The sequence below is a fragment of the Poromitra crassiceps genome (assembly GCF_964638095.1).
Source record: "Poromitra crassiceps genome assembly, chromosome: 3".
NCBI lineage: Eukaryota > Metazoa > Chordata > Actinopteri > Beryciformes > Melamphaidae > Poromitra > Poromitra crassiceps.
Genome location: NC_139625.1, coordinates 11407060 through 11425560, shown reverse-complemented (window position 1 = coordinate 11425560; position 18501 = coordinate 11407060). Strand labels below are relative to the sequence as shown.

Sequence of the window (18501 nt, the reverse complement as noted above, 5' to 3'; positions counted from 1 at the left end):
CAGGGCCTGGGGGAGGTAGGCTTCAAAATAAACTCATGCAGGGCCTGGGGGAGGTAGGCTTCAAAATAAACTCATGCAGGGCCTGGGGGAGGTAGGCTTCAAAATAAACTCATGCAGGGCCTGGGGGAGGTAGGCTTCAAAATAAACTTATGCAGGGCCTGGGGGAGGTAGGCTTCAAAATAAACTCATGCAGGGCCTGGGGGAGGTAGGCTTCAAAATAAACTCATGCAGGGCCTGGGGGAGGTAGGCTTCAAAATAAACTTATGCAGGGCCTGGGGGAGGTAGGCTTCAAAATAAACTCATGCAGGGCCTGGGGGAAATAGGCTTCAAAATAAACTCATACAGGGCCTGGGGGAGGTAGGCTTCAAAATAAACTCATGCAGGTCCTGGGGGAGATAGGCTTCAAAATAAACTTATGCAGGGCCTGGGGGAGGTAGGCTTCAAAATAAACTTATGCAGGGCCTGGGGGAGGTAGGCTTCAAAATAAACTTATGCAGGGCCTGGGGGAGGTAGGCTTCAAAATAAACTTATGCAGGGCCTGGGGGAGATAGGCTTCAAAATAAACTCATGAGTCAATTTGCATGAAACTTTGTGGGAAGTTTGGTCACGGACCAAGGAAGAACTCATTCACTTTTCTTCCTTCTGCTTCTCATAAAAAAAATGCATATATTGACAATTGCATAGCATTAGTGGAGGTTTGCGCTCCGCTGACTGCCATTTTAGTTGACATTTGTTTCCATCTTTCTAGGTTCCTGCAGATGGACCCGGACTCTACACCGGACCTGTGTTTACTGCTGCTTCTACTGGCCCACTGTTCTCTACCTAGACACACACACACACACACACACACACACACACACACACACACACAATGATGGAACTGACCGCCACCTCACAGACTCTATAATATATACTGAACAAAATATAAACTCAACACTTTTGTTTTTGTTTTTGCTACCATTTTTCAGAAGTTGAAATAAAATATTTCAGAGGTGTTTTCTAAGCACACAAAAGGCTTATTTCTCTCAAACTTTGTTCACAAATGTGTTTAAAACCGTGTTAGTGAGCACTGCTCCTTTTCCAAGCTAATCCATCCACCTGACAGGTGTGGCATGTTAATGATAATTGCACAGGTGTGACCTGTTGGACTGGTCACAATAAAGGTTTTCTCACAACACAATGCAGCAGGCAGATGTAAGTTGTGAGGGAGCGTGCAAGCATGCTGACTGTGAATGTCCACCAGAGCTGTTGCCTGTCAATTGACCCACATAAACTCAGCATGAGCTCCATTTGAAGCCATCATAACACATTGGAGAGCGCTTAAGCTAAATTCAGATTACATGATGATACTCCTCTGTGATCGTTTGTGGAGCCTGCCGACAACCCCCCCCCCCACCCCCAACTGGAGAGCTCACGGTGCAGATAGCAGGCTAAATATCTGGTCGTGTCGGGAGCAGAGCCGTATAATAGAAGAGTTGCAACATCTCCATTCGCTCAAATGGACCAGTTTTTTTTACCTCACAAAAGTTCCCGGAAGTAAGGTTCTGGATTAAGCAGCGCTGTCGAGTTGCAGCAAAATGGACCGTTTGTGATGTACTTTAAAAGGGTTAGATGTTTAAAGAATCAAATTGTATATCATTAACAGCTTTATTTTATGCATTTAAACGTGGCGCGAGCCCCCTTCCTGGCTGTTCATTGGCTACATCATGTCATGCATTTTGGACCTCCGCTGGCGCCACTCTCTTACTAGATTGCTCTGGTTAGGAGAGCCATCGACGTGGCTACAGCCAATGGAGAATGTCTTTTTTTACTCCAGTCAAGTGGTCTGAGGACCACGGAGAAGGTATATGGGCTATTCTACCGAATAGAGTCTTTTCACGGGGGCTATTTTGTGTCAAAAAGGCAGGGTAAACGCAGGTGCAAGCGAAACACTAATGAGGCTTTCCAACTTCCATGATTGGAAGTTTGAAACTAAAAACGAAACACATTCATCACTAAAAACATTCTATTATCTATTTATTGAACCCCCAAATAATATTTGAGATAGCAGTAAACTTAATAACTCATAACTGACTTTGAACCAATTGGGTAGAGTGACCCCTATTATGTTGTGCGAGTGTGTTTTTTAGAAATACATGTAGGCTACACCATGAGCAGACCTGTGTGAGACTGCGTTGGTGAAATATCTTGTGATGTGTGATCCCTGTCGCAGCTCAGTCATATAGTGTGAAAACCAAGGCTGCAAGTAATAATGTGAATAGCCACTGACGACTTTGACCATCGTGTCGTCTGTCCGTGTCGTTATGGTGGTGAAATGAACATCCAAGTCACATGCGGCAGCTCTGCTCGACATTCCTGCAGTCAGCATGGCAATTTCATGCTCCCTCACAACTTGTCGCATCTGTGTTGTGTGATAAAATCGCACTTTTTTAGAGTGACCTGTTATTGTCACCAGCAGCCCAAGGCCACACCTGTGCAAAAATCCTGCTGTTTAATCAGCATCTTGACATGACACACCTGTCAGGTGAATGGATTATTTCAGTTCAGGAGAAGTGCTCGCTAACACGGTTTTAAACAAATTTGTGAACATTTGAGAGAAGTAACCCTTTTGTGTGCATAGAAAACGTCTACGATATTTTATTTCAACTCGTGGAAAATGGTAGCAAAAACAAAAATGTTGCCTTTATATTTTTGTTCCTATAGTTCAAACTATTTTACTTTGTTCTCGTTTTACTTGGTGGACACTTTAGGTTTTTTCGTCCCTTTAACCCATTGACACCTGATGCAGCATTTGTGTGTATATCCCACATTTGTGTGTGTATCCCTTTAAAACCGCGTCAACGCGGTTCGCGGTCTTAAAGGGATACACACAAATGCTGCATCAGGTATCAATGGGTTAAATGACAGCCCCCTTGTCTCCACTCTGGTGTTAATTGTATAGCAAGGGGATGGAACAAAGAAGTGATTTTAGACCCAACACCCAGAGAAACATAAACAGTCTATGGTTTCCACCCATAATCATGTGTTTTTATCCAAGCTGCTGACAGCTGATACAGTATTTTGTACCGGTATATAATATCTTTAAATGTGAGTATTCAGTGTTTGCCCCACAACTTTATTCTTGTCAGGGTGCAATACCAATTTTTGTATGGTTTTCCAGACTGTTTTAATGTTGCTGGGGTCAGGGAGGAGCCTAAATATCAGAGGTAGACAGAACTGTCTGATCTTAATGAAAGCCCCACTATTCACCTTATGTAGGCCCGCCCACTTGACACGTATGTGTTATGACTTCCTGTTCAAAACGCCGGCTGTTTTACCTGCTCAAACCCCAGAGATCGTCTCTCTGGTCAAAGCTATAGTGACTCACTGGAAGCAGGCTGCAGGGATCAGTTCTGCCACAGGAAGTGTAAACACAATCGGTTACGATTGTGTTTACACTTCCTGTTAGTCTCTGAAGCCAGTCAGGTAGATTGACCTTTTGGTAGCAGCTGAGCAGAGTCTGTTACTGGCTAATGGCTGGATTTAACAAGCATTGTCATAACACTGCATTATGTAATAACATGACAAGAGATAATATATTTTCACGTCATTATGTAATAACACCCGCATTTTGTATTAATTTGCTGCATTTTGTAAAACACAGCCTGAACGCAATATATAATAAATGTCCCTGCATTTGGTACTAAATATATATTGAATATATAAACATATTTTCATTAGGTATATAATATATATAATGTATATTAAATATATAATATATTAAATTATTATATAGGCTAATATATAAATATATAAACATATTGTGATTGTTATTAGAAAATAACCATCGTAAAAAGAAAGTGTAACCCCTGCATGTTGTAATAAACATCACAATATCATTTATTACAACATGCAGGGCCATTACTGTAATTGCATATTGCGTTCAGGCTGTGTATTACAAAATGCAGCAGATTATTACAAAATGTGTTGGTTATTCTGTATTAACTTTTGTTGTATTATTACATAATGCGTTGTTACCATGGAGTTGTTATTTGACGTGTTAGATTATTATGAAGTTGTTGTACATTGTGCATTACGCAACGTCTGTCTTAATGCTGCTTTCTTCGCCAGGTGTCTTTTAAAGGAGATTCTTAATTTTTATGATACTTACCTGGTTAAAAGTGTAAATAAGAATAAAACTGTTTTGATGTAGTCACATTATGTTTCTGTGGCGTTGGGTTGAAGCTTTTTGGGAGTGTGGTCGGCCATTTTCTTTGTTACACAACAGAGACGACGAGTTATTAAAGAGCCACTTTGTCGATTTTCAACCAGCTTAGTAGTAAATATGCAAATGAACAGTGCTTCACTTGCCTCCATCTTGCCTGGACCAAGAGCTCCCCATTCATAACTTCCTGGTCCAAATGATGTCATTTGGAGCGGTTTTGCCAGACGTATCACTATTACATCATTATCATTATTGCCCTCTCTACCTTCCTTCGCAGAACTTCCTGGACCAAATGACATCATTATGACATCATTTGGAGCAGGAAGTTCTGTGAATGAACGTGCGGCTCGCACATGGGACAAGTGAGCCCTAAAGCAGAGAGCCATGACGCAGAACAGAGGAATCACTATACAACTCTTCAAACATGATGCATTGCATTTTTATTTTAAGAACGTTGGTTGTTGTGGTTCGGGGGTAGGCAAGTAAAAAAATGGTTAGGGTTAGCCTCGGTTTACACAAGGCGCTATTCTACCATACTATTCAGAAGCAGCGCTTAACAGACTGAGAGTGCCGCGCTAAACCGGTCACACCAGAAGCACTCATTTCCTCAGCGCTTCGCTCAGGGCTGCCCTCCCCCTACTCACAACTTGCTTTGATTTCATGCCTGGCAGCTCGGGTGCAGCGCGCTGCACGCATGAAAATAAATATATAAATAAATAGAACAGAAGCCGAAACTATCGCTGCAGCATAGCTTCAGCGTGGCGTGGGGCTGGTGTGAATAGTCTCGCCTGTTAACAAGGACGCCAAATTGAAACTGCCATAGCGCTGCGTAGCTTCGGCGTATGGTGTGAACGAGGGGTTACTGCTGCGATAGTAGTAGGTACATTACATTACAATAGTGGTAGGTACTTTACATTACAATAGTAGTAGGTACATTACATTACAGCCATAAAAAGGAGAGAAATGGACATAAGGGCTTTTTTTTGCTGTTTCAGACATTGTAGACTTTTAAAACAATTGATGAATTCCACAATAGAGACTGATTAGTCAGTCTTGGCCATAATCAGTCTATAAACAAAATTAGATCAAAGCCTAGTTCATGGCTGGACCGTCTGGCCGACCAATGGTGTATCTTGAACTTCATCACTCAGTCAGTGACAGACATACATGTGTGTGTGTGTATATATATATATATATAGACTATATATATATATATACAGTATATATATAGATAGATATATATATATATAGACTCACCTTTTCAGGCTCCATCTGGGCCCTTCTTGATCTAACTTCGTTCTCTCTCTTTCTTTATTAATACTTTTTTTTTATATATATATATGTGTATATATATATATATGTATGTGTGTATATATATATATATATATATACATATACTAACCTAAACTTGTACCACTGTTCCTTCAGAAGTTGTAGTTGTCATAGACTGTGCTCCATAGTTGATTGCTCTATTGCGGACAAAAAATGTGTTATTGTAAGTCGCTTTGGATAAAAGCGTCTGCCAAATGACGTAATGTAATGTAATGTATATATATATATATATATATATAAATAGGCTATATAGTATATATATTGTAGCACCACCTCCAAAATGTTTGTAGCTGCTGAGAGGCTAAGCTGGGGAGGCTATCTGTCTGGAAATCAACACACCTTGACCAGTAGTGCATTTTGTAGATGTATTCCATTTGTGCAGCACACAGACAACACACACCTCCCAGGTAAGCGACACCCCCTGTCACACCCACTAATTACTATAAGTTACAGTAATGCACTACACCCAATACACAACACATACATGGCTCCTACACACACACACACACACACACACAGTTAAAGGACACATCACATTGTTTTATTTTATGGGGGGGGGGGGGTATACGCAGTGGAAGTGGTCCCTGGGAAATTTGGTTTGGTCCATAGTGGTACTTGGACGGAAAAGTTTGGGAACCCCTGCAGTAGTCCAAAGATAAAAGCATGAATAACTTTCAAACTTTCTCTGCAGCCCTCTATACTTGTACAACATTAAAGAAATGTTACACTTAGTTCTAACAGGGGGGTTATTCAGCCCTTAACTTATTCTCCACCAGTTTTTCAGAAAGTCACTAGCCACCGCCAGGGTTTTTGATCATTAGTGGCCGGGCCAGCGAAGCGGCAGGGCCACTTATTGTATTTGCCTGTATTATTATTATTCTTCATCTTCTTCTTCTTCTTCTTCTCCCAGGAAGTCAGACTTCCCATGCATGAATATAAACCAAACTTTGCACAAAGGTCCAGTCCCATGCCAAACTAAGTTGACGTGAATTTGGCGCCTATAGTCCTGATGGTGGCGCTACAGCGACCGTCTAAAGTTTCAAACTTTGAAAATTCATAACAAATCAGGCATATGGGCTATGGCTTTGCCACTTTCACCGAAATGTGTGCTCAAATGAGGAGAAACTTTTGTACGCTGCAACCTATGGCCAATTATGAAGTATAAAGACAGCAAAACTGTAAAACTAATTAAACCCTACTCCTCACAGTTTTTCTTCAAACGACACCAAACTCCAGCATCTGCATCGGTAGGCTGTCCTCCACAAAACTATCAAACAGATTTTTGATAGATAAAAAATTGAGCCCACAGTGCATCAAAATGTTTTACTGTAAATGGTACTTTAAACAGCTAATGCAAATTCTTGCATAATAAATCTTGAATCTCCACTGATCACTGATGATGTCATCAGTGATGTCATCAGTTTTGTGACATCACTGATGATGTCATCTATAAATCGCTCAGCCTTCCTCTCCATAACATCAGCTCTGCCTTCTGCCCCAGCCCTGTCATGAACTGCAGTGTTCTAAGCAGACTGGATTGCATGCAGCAGATGATAGAAAGCTCATCCATAAGAGACTTGAGACTTGACTTGGACTTGTGACTAAAGACTTGAGACGTGACTTGGACTATAGCTAAAAGACTTGAGACTTGCCCGGCCACGACCCATTGCTGCGCAGCAGCTATAATTTTCCAAGACCCACAGAATATTTTCTTCTATGGCTACGTAGACTGAATATCCCAAAAGAAAGAAGAGAGCCTCGACCTTCATATGAAAACAAAAGTTTGATTCTACCTTCATCTGTTGTTTAGTTATCGACACCTGAATGTAGGTTGTTTTCACCTAAATCAGCAGTCTCTAACCAGAAAGCGGAGGAAATGGCATTTTTGTAAATTAAGTCATCTTCACAGCTCCTGACCCGAATAAATGCCTTTGATGGTGGATACTGTCGGTGTTACACTCAATATGAACCCCATAATGATTTGGTTTCCCCTTCCGGTCAAAGTCGTCTCTTAAATGACATTCCATGACGCCAATGGCGGAGGATGAATTAAGGTCAGACGAGTTTGTAGTGTTCCGATTCATTCTTTCATCATTCCTCCCATTCAATTTGAATGAGGCCATGAAAATACTGAAAAAGCCTGAAGCGTAAATAAATTATATATATTTGCATGTTTGTTTTTGTGACCAAGTTTTTATTGGTTTTTCTTTTTGCTCGCATATGAGGATACATTACACATCAAATAACACAAAAATGTTGGGGTAGTAAAGCATACATACATCAATATACAACATAGCTGTTTAACATAGTGCAAATACTTCAGAGATGGGGTGATGTGTTGTTTTGCAGGAACTGAGTCTGTAAAATCCAGTTATTAACTTTAAAGGAAAGCTTTCATTGTGATTTTTTTCACATTTCATTGCAATAGCCTGTTTAAAGCCTGTTTATATACCTTTAGGTGACAGTCACCTTTTTCATCCCAAAATAGGACGATTTCTGAGTGGTTTTGTGTCTGCCCTCAGTGCCCTGGTATCTGTCACCCTTTTCACTCTCCATGACTTTGCATCCCTGACACACACACACTAATCAATGTAGTGGGGCAGCTTAGCTATACATTCCACAACAATTGTGCATTTTGTGATAAAAGTATATAATTCAATTGACACCAATCATATCAATATATCATTCATATCAGATTAGTCTACACAACTTTATTGCATAGGCTGCCAGTCTGTATTTTTTTCTCTCTCCAAATTCATGACTCGTCCATATCCAATTGTTTTTGGAATGCCTTTGGCTATAAGTGTATTATGTGCTTAACTGCTGCACTGTTGATACTGTATGCTAATAGATAAAGAGTGATGATACATGCTTTGATTTCCATAGCTATAGTGTTCTAAGCAGACCGGATGGCATGCAGCAGATGGTAAAACACTCATTACAACCGTAAGAGACTTGAGACTTGACTTGGACTTGCCCCTCAAAGACTTGAAATTTGACTGGGACTTGCAAAAATGACTTGTGAGCATCTCTGGGTGACACAAACATAAGATGCGAAGCTCACATCCATTTCTGTACATCACCTAAATTACACACAAGAAATTAAGTCAAAGAGAAACAAAACATAAGCACATTAATGTGCTGCTGTACCCCAACCTAACAACCAACCATTTATTTTTATTTTTTTTGCAATGAATTATCAGGAAAGTAATGACCCTCCTATAAACCTAAATCATATTTGACCCTTTTCTTTTTAAACCTCCCCGCTCCCACCCTCCCAGTAGCCTGAGCTTTTAGTTCTGATAAGTCCAAAAAGATTTAATTAAACCTTATATAGTAAACAATATCTCTTACGTTTGGATCGCTCTTTTTTGGTTTGTTTTTTGTTTTACCTTTCCCTCCTCTTTTTTCTTTTCATTTTTATAATATATATATAAATCTTTACCCTCCTTCCATTTTATGGAAAGGTACAAAAAGGAAAGTAAACTAAAGTTGATGACAAGTAAAATAAAGTGTACATACAATACACATTCACCTAGTAACATATGCATCAAATGTGGCTATAATTGATAGTTTACTCTCTCCAATATCGTACATTTAAATCTTGCGGGTGTTTCTATCTCATTGCTACTATTTTTTTTATCTGCCGTTACTGCACAGGACATTGTCTTTTTCTGATGACATGATAAAGTAAGAGAGGAATCATCATTCAAAATGAACATATTTGGAAGACAGGGTATGGTTACATTCATTATAGCTGATATTGCTCTAGCCACTTGTGTCCAGAACATATGGACGCCTGGGCATTCCCATAACGTGTACATACAGTATGTTCCGATTTCATTTTGTGAACAAAATAAACATAAGGGGCTTGGAGTCAGTTTGAGTTGGCACCGTTTCCTTCGAGTTAAATAAAACCTGTGGATAAACTTATAATTCAGCAACTGATAATTACTTGATGTGAAAGGAATGTTACTCCAAACTCTCCTCCAATCTATGTTCTGTTCATAGTTTTTGAGGTCTATGTTCCACACAGTAACAATACCTAATGAAACACTTGATTTTTGTTGGATTTTTCCATACAAATTTGAAACAAAGCCCCTTTGAAGTTTAAAGTTTGTTACAATTTCTACAAGTGGGTGAATGGGTATTGGTTGACTCCATGGAACCCCATATGTTCGCATAGCGGTGCTGTAAATAAAAAAAGGAGGATCCTGGTAAATCAAATATTTCTTTCAAGTCTTGGAATGACCCTAGACCGTCATCATTGAACATAATGAGATAGTGTAAATACCGCAGTTTTGCCACTTTGGAAATCGTAAATGATTATATTGTGAACATTGTGAGTATAAATTGTCACGCATTGTTTCTAAGTCGCCGGCATGAGACTCTGTCCTGTCCGTGTTATTCCTTGTTGTCTAATATATGCTTCTGGTACATTCTTTTCAGCCTAAACTTTGCCCGCTTGACCAAACTCCCTCCCCCCCTCTCTCTAACTTAAAAAATAAAACGTAACCCTTTCCTCCCTCTTCCCCATGGCAAACAGCTATAGGCTACTGAAGCAAAGTACCAATGGCACAAGGTAGCACTCACAAAACTTCAGGACAAAGGAGCTCTCAATTTCACCAATTTATTTGGCCATGTCACAAATAATGCCAACGTTTCGGCCTCTCGGCCTTCTTCAGGGCATGGAGGAGCTATAGGCTACTCTCTCTCTAAGTGTTAGTATTTAGCCTATCCATCTATAAAAGGGGCAATGTTTGTTTGTTCTCCGTTCCAATTTTTGTCCTACTGACGATGTCATCAGGAGGGAGGGGGAGAGAGAGAGCACACTGAACCAAATGACGTCATTCATTTGAAAGTGTTACTGTAGTCTCGTTTCGTCATCTGGCTCTGGCTTGTCTGTAACACACACACACACACACACACACACACACACACACACACACACACACACACACACACAATCAGTGGAGGGAACAACATAGCAGCTTCCAGTGTTGCCACTTTGTTGTTATATTTAGCTACTTTTCAGACCCCCCTGGCGACTTTATTTCTCAAAAGCGACTAGCGACACTTGAATCCAAATGTACTTTGCCTATAAGTTGGTGCGGCTGCTCCCGGGTTTTCTCTCTCTCTCTGCCTGTCTGACACACACCTTGAGAGCAGCAGGATAGGGTTTGCTTGTAATTTCTAACGGCGTATGCCAAATCTGCTCTTAACACATTCACTGCCAGCCGTTTTTTCAATACTGTAGGTAGCTTCTGCCAAGGTTTTTTTTTGAGGATTCTGTCTCATCTTTCAAGAGCCGAGGATTCTTTTCTGCTAAGATTTTGTGAACACAAAATATCTCAAAAGAACTGATAGAATGTGTGCTTTCTCTGTCTAAAAGAGTTAGTTTGTAGAGTTAGTAGTTATGTAGGCATTAGCAGTTGAATACAGCATGGTTTCAGCGTCTGAAAATTTAAGCTGAGATAAATGGCTTTTTGTGAAATTCGATAGAACAGTCACTTTAACCATTTATTTTTGGCGTAAGACGTCAGACATCTAAACAATAGTTTTGAACAGTAATTTCCTCCATAGCAGCAGGAAACCCCCCTCTCCTTCAAACTCCTCCCTCCGTGTGTGTTCTCCTCCCTCCGTGGCTGCAGCGGTACAAGCGAGGCTCTGCCTGTCGGCCGCTCTTTGGGCGAGTCTGCATGGGGCTCGTTCGTTTCGGTTGTGAGCTCAGCTGGAATGAAGCTGCGTGCGATTGTGGGCTTTCTGCCGGTGTTTCAAAGTGTGTTGCACCCATAATCTATTATGCAAATTTGCAATCCCCGAGTCCGGAAATCATCGATGCTAACACTCCTGGTTCTTCACTGTTTTCGCCTATGGGATTTTTGAATGGGTTTTTGGCGCGATGCTTCTAATAAGGTCTCTGGGCAACACACGCTTAATCAAACGCGAACCAGTGTTTAGTAATATCATCTTCACACATGAGGACCACTTTTATGAGTTTTGAAGCTTTTACGTGCCGTTAAAAGGGCGGCTAGCTAGCAAACGACTCAATGAGACTACACTGTTGAGTAGATGGGGATATACGTCAATAACGTCATCACTTCAAAGGACGAACACGGAAATTCTCTTTCCCTCACCTGGTTCAGCCCGTTCAGCCCGGGGTAATCAGTGCACATCAACAACAGTCCAGGTTGATTGCTGACGTGACGTGGAAGCCTATGCGACAGTGTGTAGTTCTGGATTAGCTTAGCTCGAGCTTTTTACTTCTAGGGCTCGCATTTACGCTACAAAACTCATGAAAGTGGTCCTCATGTGTGAAGATTATCCGACTGATCGCGTTTGATTAAGCTTGCATTGCCCAGAGACCTTATTTGAAGCATCGCGGCAAAAACGCATTCAAAAATCTCATAGACAGAAACAGTGAAGAACCAGGAAGTACGGGACTTCCGCGTTCTGACTACAAAAATACGTCATCCCTGCGGCTCTCTATGGAGCCAGCCTTGAGTGTCTCACTCTAGCCGGCTGTGCTGTTTACTAAAAATATACTTTATTTTAAAAACTGACAGTTCACACAACTTTAATAACATGACATGCATATATTATACTTCAGACTCGAGCCCCTAGTATGAGTTTGTTTGGCACAACTCTGGGTGGTTGTGATGTCACGCTGACTCGTCCTATATTGATATGCAAATTAGCTTGTGATGCCATTTGGAAAAGAGTTGGCAACACTAGCAGCTTCCCCTCCTTGCATAACGTAACGTTCTGGTTGGCGCTCTGTAAAAACCTACCAACTGGCTTCCTGTGAAAACATGGCAATGGAAGCTCTCCAGAAAGCTTCATTCTACTGAAATTTTAACATGTTCATGCAGTCGACAAATATTGATCAAATATAGAAAATGAGTATTTTACACTTAAAGTCGAGCTGAACCCAAAAATGACTTTTATTTTCTTTTAGTTCAAATACCTGGGTATGCAGTGCACCTACTATTTAATGATGTATGCAAAGAAAATCACAACAATCTCATTTCTTTAGTTTTTCACACTTTTTCACATCAAAATTTCATTTTTCAAGATTTCATTGATACCAGTAATCTACAGTTTGCTGACGTCACCTAGTACTATCGAATTTCTACCCCATTTCAACCAATCATATCACGACATGCAGCTGTCAATCAAATTTTCATTTCAGGATAATTTTCTCTTCCAAATGAAGTAGAAAATGGCGCCTAGTGCCTGTCATCTGGCAGAATTCCTATCCCATAAACTAACTACTATCTTGGCCAATTGTTAGAAACATGAACAAAAAACTATAATCTCTAAGAATGCAAAGAAATGTAACTGGCTCGTTAAAACGCGCATTCCAGGGATATCGTATTTACAGCAGCGATAATGGCATCCGAGAGCTTGGTTGTCAGGGGTCGCACTTCGGGGGGATTCCAGGCCGACGGGCTGCACTCTCCGCTCGGCAACACGAAGGCAGCTGGCTGCCTGCGGCTCGCTGAGCTCCACTCAGCCACTAACCTCCCGTCAAAAGGCTCTTCCCGAGGGGAGCGCCACAACACACTGAATCCCACTCGATTTTGAGGCGGAACACGCCAGGATTGGCCAAAACCCAATCCAGACCCAGAATTGTCAAATAAAATCATCGATATGATACTATGACCCACCTCTCAACCTGTCATCTTAGACAAACTATATTTTCATTCTGAAACGGACTCATATGCACGTGACGAACGGGTTCAGTTCGACTTTAAGACAAGTATGAGACACTGAGATGTGTCAGACATGCCACTCCTTCTAAATATGTTTTGGTGGGAAATGCTCACCTGCTTCATCATTTGCCCCTCAGCCGAACTTCAACCTCGGCTCTGAAATAAAACACAAACAGAATGGCAATATTTCATGTCTGCCTCCAGGCACAAATGCAGAAATGGGAGGTGCAATACCATTTCGGAAGTGTGGGGGGCATTGTTGAGTAAACAGTGAGTCGTTGTTCCGGGTTGCTCGATGTGCTCCAGATATATGGTTTTCGGTTTTTGAGCGACAGAAAAGTGGATTTTATGCAACAATTTGGATGCAACAACTAGGTGTCATTAAAAGAAGAGGATGTTTGACATCGGATAGCGTCTTCATTTCACGTGAAGACTCAGGTAGGAGCCAGCATTTTAGACCTAGACGTGAAAATGGCAAAGTGTAAAATGGGAAATGCGTTGCATTCGCCGGGCGCTAATGCGCTCAGTATGAGCCAGAAGTGCCCGGCGAGCGGGGTAAGGACCCGGGGAACATAGGGATGACCCCTTCCGGGTCGCGGCTCCTAGCCTTTCAGGTGGAGGCAGAGTGGAGGGTGATTCGGTGCTATGGCTACCTCCACTGGCAGAACGAAAGGCGTAACACAATTATTCACCAATCCGCTTTCACCACGTTCACATCGGAGGCGCGGATCAGATCACATATTCCGTGTCTTTTACCGCTTTCAAGGCCGGTGTGAAAGCGGCTTATGTTTTGGCGGGAAATGTTCACCTGCTCCATCGGGCTTTTTCTTCAACCAAGCCGGGATTCTTTTCACAAGCGGGAGCACCTCAGGTACTGAAATGAAACACAAACAGAAAGGCAATATTTCATCAACTAGATTATCAGGCCACTAAGCAGCACAAGGCCTGATCATCTAGTTTGGTGGGACTCCGGCCCCTTGTGTTGGATACATACTATAGATAGTACAATAGATTGGTTGGATATCAATATGGATATCGATACCAATATCGATGTGGGGGGTGTCTGTCTGTCTGGGGGGGGGGGGTGGGGGTGTCTGTGGGGGGATCTCTCTGCCTCCATCATCATCGGGCGTGACCTTCCCCCAGTCAACTCATTATTCATAAAACAAACCTCTAACCGGGCAGCTAAAATCACCAGTGACCCCTCCCACCCAGCCCACCACCTCTTCCAGCTCCTCCCCTCTAGAAGGCGCTATAGGGCCATATCCACCAAAACCACCCAGTTCAAAAACAGCTTTTTTCCAACAGCAGTCAGAACACTCAACTACCCAAACTAGACCCCCCCCCCCACACACACACACACACACACCCCCAAACCACCTGGACCTCTATTGCTGCTTGTATGTTTTCTCTGTGTGTGCCGTAACGTTGTGTTTGTTTTGTCTCTTTCTTTGCACTGGAACTGGGCCACCATGCTGTACCAAACATTTACCACCAACATTGTTTTGCGTGGCACTAATAAAGTATCTTGTATGTTTGGTGTCATCTTTTGGCATGTCTGCCTCCAGGCACACACACACACACACACACACACGCACACGCACACGCACACACACACACACACACACACACACACACACACACACACACACACACACACACACACACACACACTCTCTAAAACAAAGCACAACAGCCAAATATGTAAATTTGTATAACATGTAGGGATGTGCCTGTATGAGATTTTGATTGGCAAAAATACCACAGTTTCACGGTATCGTGGTTTTGCACACCTATATGTAAAATTGGTTTAAAAAAAGTAAAATCTATGTCAAAGTCTTAAATGTATTTTATTTTACATTATCATTTGGCAGACGCTTTTATCCAAAGCGACTTACAATAACACATTTTTGTCAGCAATAGAGCAATCAACTATGCAACACAGTCTATGACACCTACATCTTCTGAAGGAATAGTGGTACAAGTTTAGTTTAGCTTAGTTTTTTTTTTTTTTATAACAACATTACATTAGTTATTAGATAAGTTATTAAAAGGAGATCACATACAATAACCTAAATGTGTGTGATTTGGTTAAAGGTACACTTCAGATACAGTAGTATTGGGTAGGGGTGTCACGATACACTCAGTTCACGATACAATACGATACACGATATTGGGTTCATGATAACGATACGATATTTTAACAATATTTTTTTGCGATCGATTTGTAAGTTGAGGGGGCATCCTCCACGCTAATTTGAGTAATTTCACCATTTTCATCCTCCGTGTCTGTAACGTCCCTCGTCTGTTCAAACAAAGCAAGCATGCAATCAGATGCAGATCAGCGCCACCATGTTCAGCTTCTTTTTCTCGCGATATGAGATTTCATCTCAACGATACATATTGTCACTTTTTGATATCGCGATATATTGTGGGACGATATATTGTGACATCCCTAGTATTGGGAAATTGTACTGTTTTTCCCACTTTCCCAGAGTCAGAAACAAAGGACTTCAGACCGAGCCTTTTCTATGAAGCTATGATGCCTTCAGAGTGAGACCGAGCCTTTTCTATGAAGCTATGTTGTCTCAATTGTTGAGATCAAATAATTGTTGGGATCAAAACACAAAAACCCTGATCCCATCATAGGTGTGTGAGGGGAGGCCCAGAGCCTCAGACTTTGAAAAGCCCTGATATAGAACCTCAATGATTTAATTATTTTCTGAAGACTGGACGATGTGTGGTGTGTTTATACTATTATAGTATATTTTTTATACATCTCTAACCATTTATGTTGCTCTGCACAGACCAAGACAGCTTTTTTCCAACTTTTCTCAAAAGGTTCACAATCTACGCTTTTACTCTGAAGGCAAAATCGCTCTACTTCCTGTCTCGCCCTGGTTAACTTGAAGCAGCAAAATCGAACCACTTCCTGTCTAGTCCCACATGTTGTTTTGGGCATTAGGTGTCCAAATGCAGCGTTCACCGTGCGGTGTAACGTTTCTGTTGGTGAACAGTATGTGTGTATATCTGATTCTTGTCAACTAGCGACCTGTAGCTAACGGCCAGCAGCTCGCACTAGCAGAACTGTTGCCAAAAAATAGCTGATGAGCTGATACCGTCTGAACGTTATGATGGAAAATATTAGGGGTTTCGGAACCGTGACTTTTTCAAACCGTGGTATACCTTAAACTGGAAACTGGCACATTGGTAATAACATGTAGCTTCTGATTAGGAACTTAACCCACATGTGAAAACTTACAGAAAATAAAAATACTTACTGATCACCGCACCAACAATCATGGCAATCGGGCCACCTACAGCAGCCGCAACTCCTAGTTCTAGGAAGGTTCCTAGTAGAGGATGGGTCAAATGCAGAGGATGAATTTCCCCAAGGGGATAAATAAAGGATAACTTAACTTAACACATTGAGTGCCAGCGACGCCATATGGCGTCATTAGAAATTTACCGTAGAGTGCCAGCGACGCCAAATGGCGTCAATAACTCGAAATTGTTTTTTTGACGGGGGGGTGTCGATCTCAGCTTCTTACATCGCCTCTTACAATATGAGAGCTATTGAATGTGTCTAACCTATTTTACAGAACCCTTAGGTGGCGACAGCGCACTCCAGATGAGAGAAAGTGGAGTAAAACACACAGAAGAAGTCGTTGGGGAAAAGGAAATCGCATCGCATCCGTCCGTATGCAGCTGCTTCATTGAAGCATATAACGTTAGCTGTGCCCCTGCAGCAGCCAATCTGCTGTCACAATTGAGCACCTCTGTGTCGGCTGCGACAGCCCATTCGCATGATCAGCCGTTATTATTCTCAACTGGAAGCATACAGTAGTAGCCGGTGACAAACACACGCGGAAAAAGCTGGATGTCGCGCACCCTTCACAGTGCAGAGCAAACTCAGCAGAGAGCCACCTCCCATACAGGAGGAGTGTGCAGTTGAGGCGGGGCGGGGCGGGGCGGGGGGGGGGGCACGCAGAGCAGCACACAACACTGACCCAGACAGACCCAGGCAGCAGGACAGGGTTGGCAAACGCAAGCCAGAATATCCGATGCCCACCAGCAGCAAATCAAGATCAGCAAGAAGCTGCAACCAGCAGCGCACGCAGGGGCCAGCGCTGCTGGTTGCAGCTAAAAATATTATTCTGCCAAACAAAATTCCCTGGCCTTCACTGTTTTATTGAAGGAAATTATTTTTGAGGTGTGACTACATCAGAAAATTAGCTTCAGAGTCAGTGATGTGTTTGAAATGTTTAATTTCACAAAAGGGCCATTATCTCAGCTTCTAGAAAAAAACTGCTCTTTTTTGTTAAATCAAGCTATCTTCTCCGGCTGATAACTAAAGAACGGAAAATGGGATCAATAAACTTTTTTTTGCAGATGATAGAAGAGAGTCTCATCGTTATTTGTGCGTGTTCAGTGTTTACATAGTAATTATTAAAGAAATTATATGACTGTTTTAAAATGCATTGCGGCCTATGTGGCACAGTACAGCACCTTTTGCCCAAGGGCCGTGGCACTCAAAGTGTTAACTTAACCCCCCCATTAGATGGAGCTGTTTAAAAACAAAGGTTATTGGTGGGTTTGATTCACTTTCAAGTCAAAATATTCGTTAAGTGGGATTTATTCTTCCTTCATGTCCCCTCCCCCCACAAAAAAGGATTGACAATAGTGTACTTAGTACACTATTATCAATCCTTTTTTTGTACTACTACTTTATACAGGGCACGACAGTGCAAGCATTTCACTCGCATTTTTTTTTTTTTTTTTTTTTTGCATTTATTTATACAGGGAAATCTCTTGAGAGCAAGCTCTCATTTTCAAGAGTGCCCTGATTACATAGAACACATACAAGAAGTTTCAGTTGCAGACAGACAAGATGCAGCAGCAATAAGAATAAAGATAAAAAGAAAATACTAAAACACATTTTAAATAAAACAAGAGTATTTCTCCTGTAGAGTACCCTTTAAGAGTTGTTTAAATGACTCGAGAGAGATTAGATGATCCAGTTTCAGATTGTTCTGGAGCATATTCCATTTACTGGGGGCATAGAAAGAAAATGCAGTTTTTCCTTGTTCAGTCCTTACACGTGGAACAAACAGACAGATGTGGGACTGTGAACGTGTTTGGTAATTTATGTTATTGAGAGAAATGAGTGAGTAATATAATTTGATGGTTTTAAGAGATGAAGAGGTTTTCTAACTAATAATCCTACAAATGTGTGTGCTGAGAAAATGT

General features: G+C 41.5%; 2 protein-coding genes and 1 long non-coding RNA gene across 3 annotated transcripts in view; 1 reads left to right on the top strand and 2 right to left on the bottom strand.

The window, feature by feature from the left end:
• The window catches only part of sonb (SON DNA and RNA binding protein b), a gene marked incomplete at its 5' end in the record, with an annotated part of 44793 nt that extends 43933 nt beyond the window's left edge, over nt 1–860 (top strand). Inside the window, one exon of the mRNA XM_083633461.1 lies at nt 749–860. Within this exon, the coding sequence (XP_083489587.1) occupies nt 749–826 (78 nt within the window). The 3' untranslated portion in view covers nt 827–860. The remainder of the gene's footprint in view (nt 1–748) is intronic.
• Nucleotides 861–8790: 7930 nt separating this feature from the next.
• LOC310774127 overlaps nt 8791–18501 on the bottom strand; it is a 47982-nt gene continuing 38271 nt past the window's right edge. The window contains exons 2-3 of the long non-coding RNA XR_014552581.1: nt 9670–10089; nt 8791–9117 (exon numbers count right to left, since the gene is read on the bottom strand). This is a non-coding gene — a long non-coding RNA (uncharacterized lncRNA). The remainder of the gene's footprint in view (nt 9118–9669; nt 10090–18501) is intronic.
• The window catches only part of LOC310774190 (uncharacterized protein), a gene marked incomplete at its 3' end in the record, with an annotated part of 36643 nt that continues 31995 nt past the window's right edge, over nt 13854–18501 (bottom strand). The window contains exons 4-5 of the mRNA XM_083634260.1: nt 14060–14125; nt 13854–13909 (exon numbers count right to left, since the gene is read on the bottom strand). Of these exons, the coding sequence (XP_083490386.1) occupies nt 13854–13909; nt 14060–14125 (122 nt within the window). The remainder of the gene's footprint in view (nt 13910–14059; nt 14126–18501) is intronic.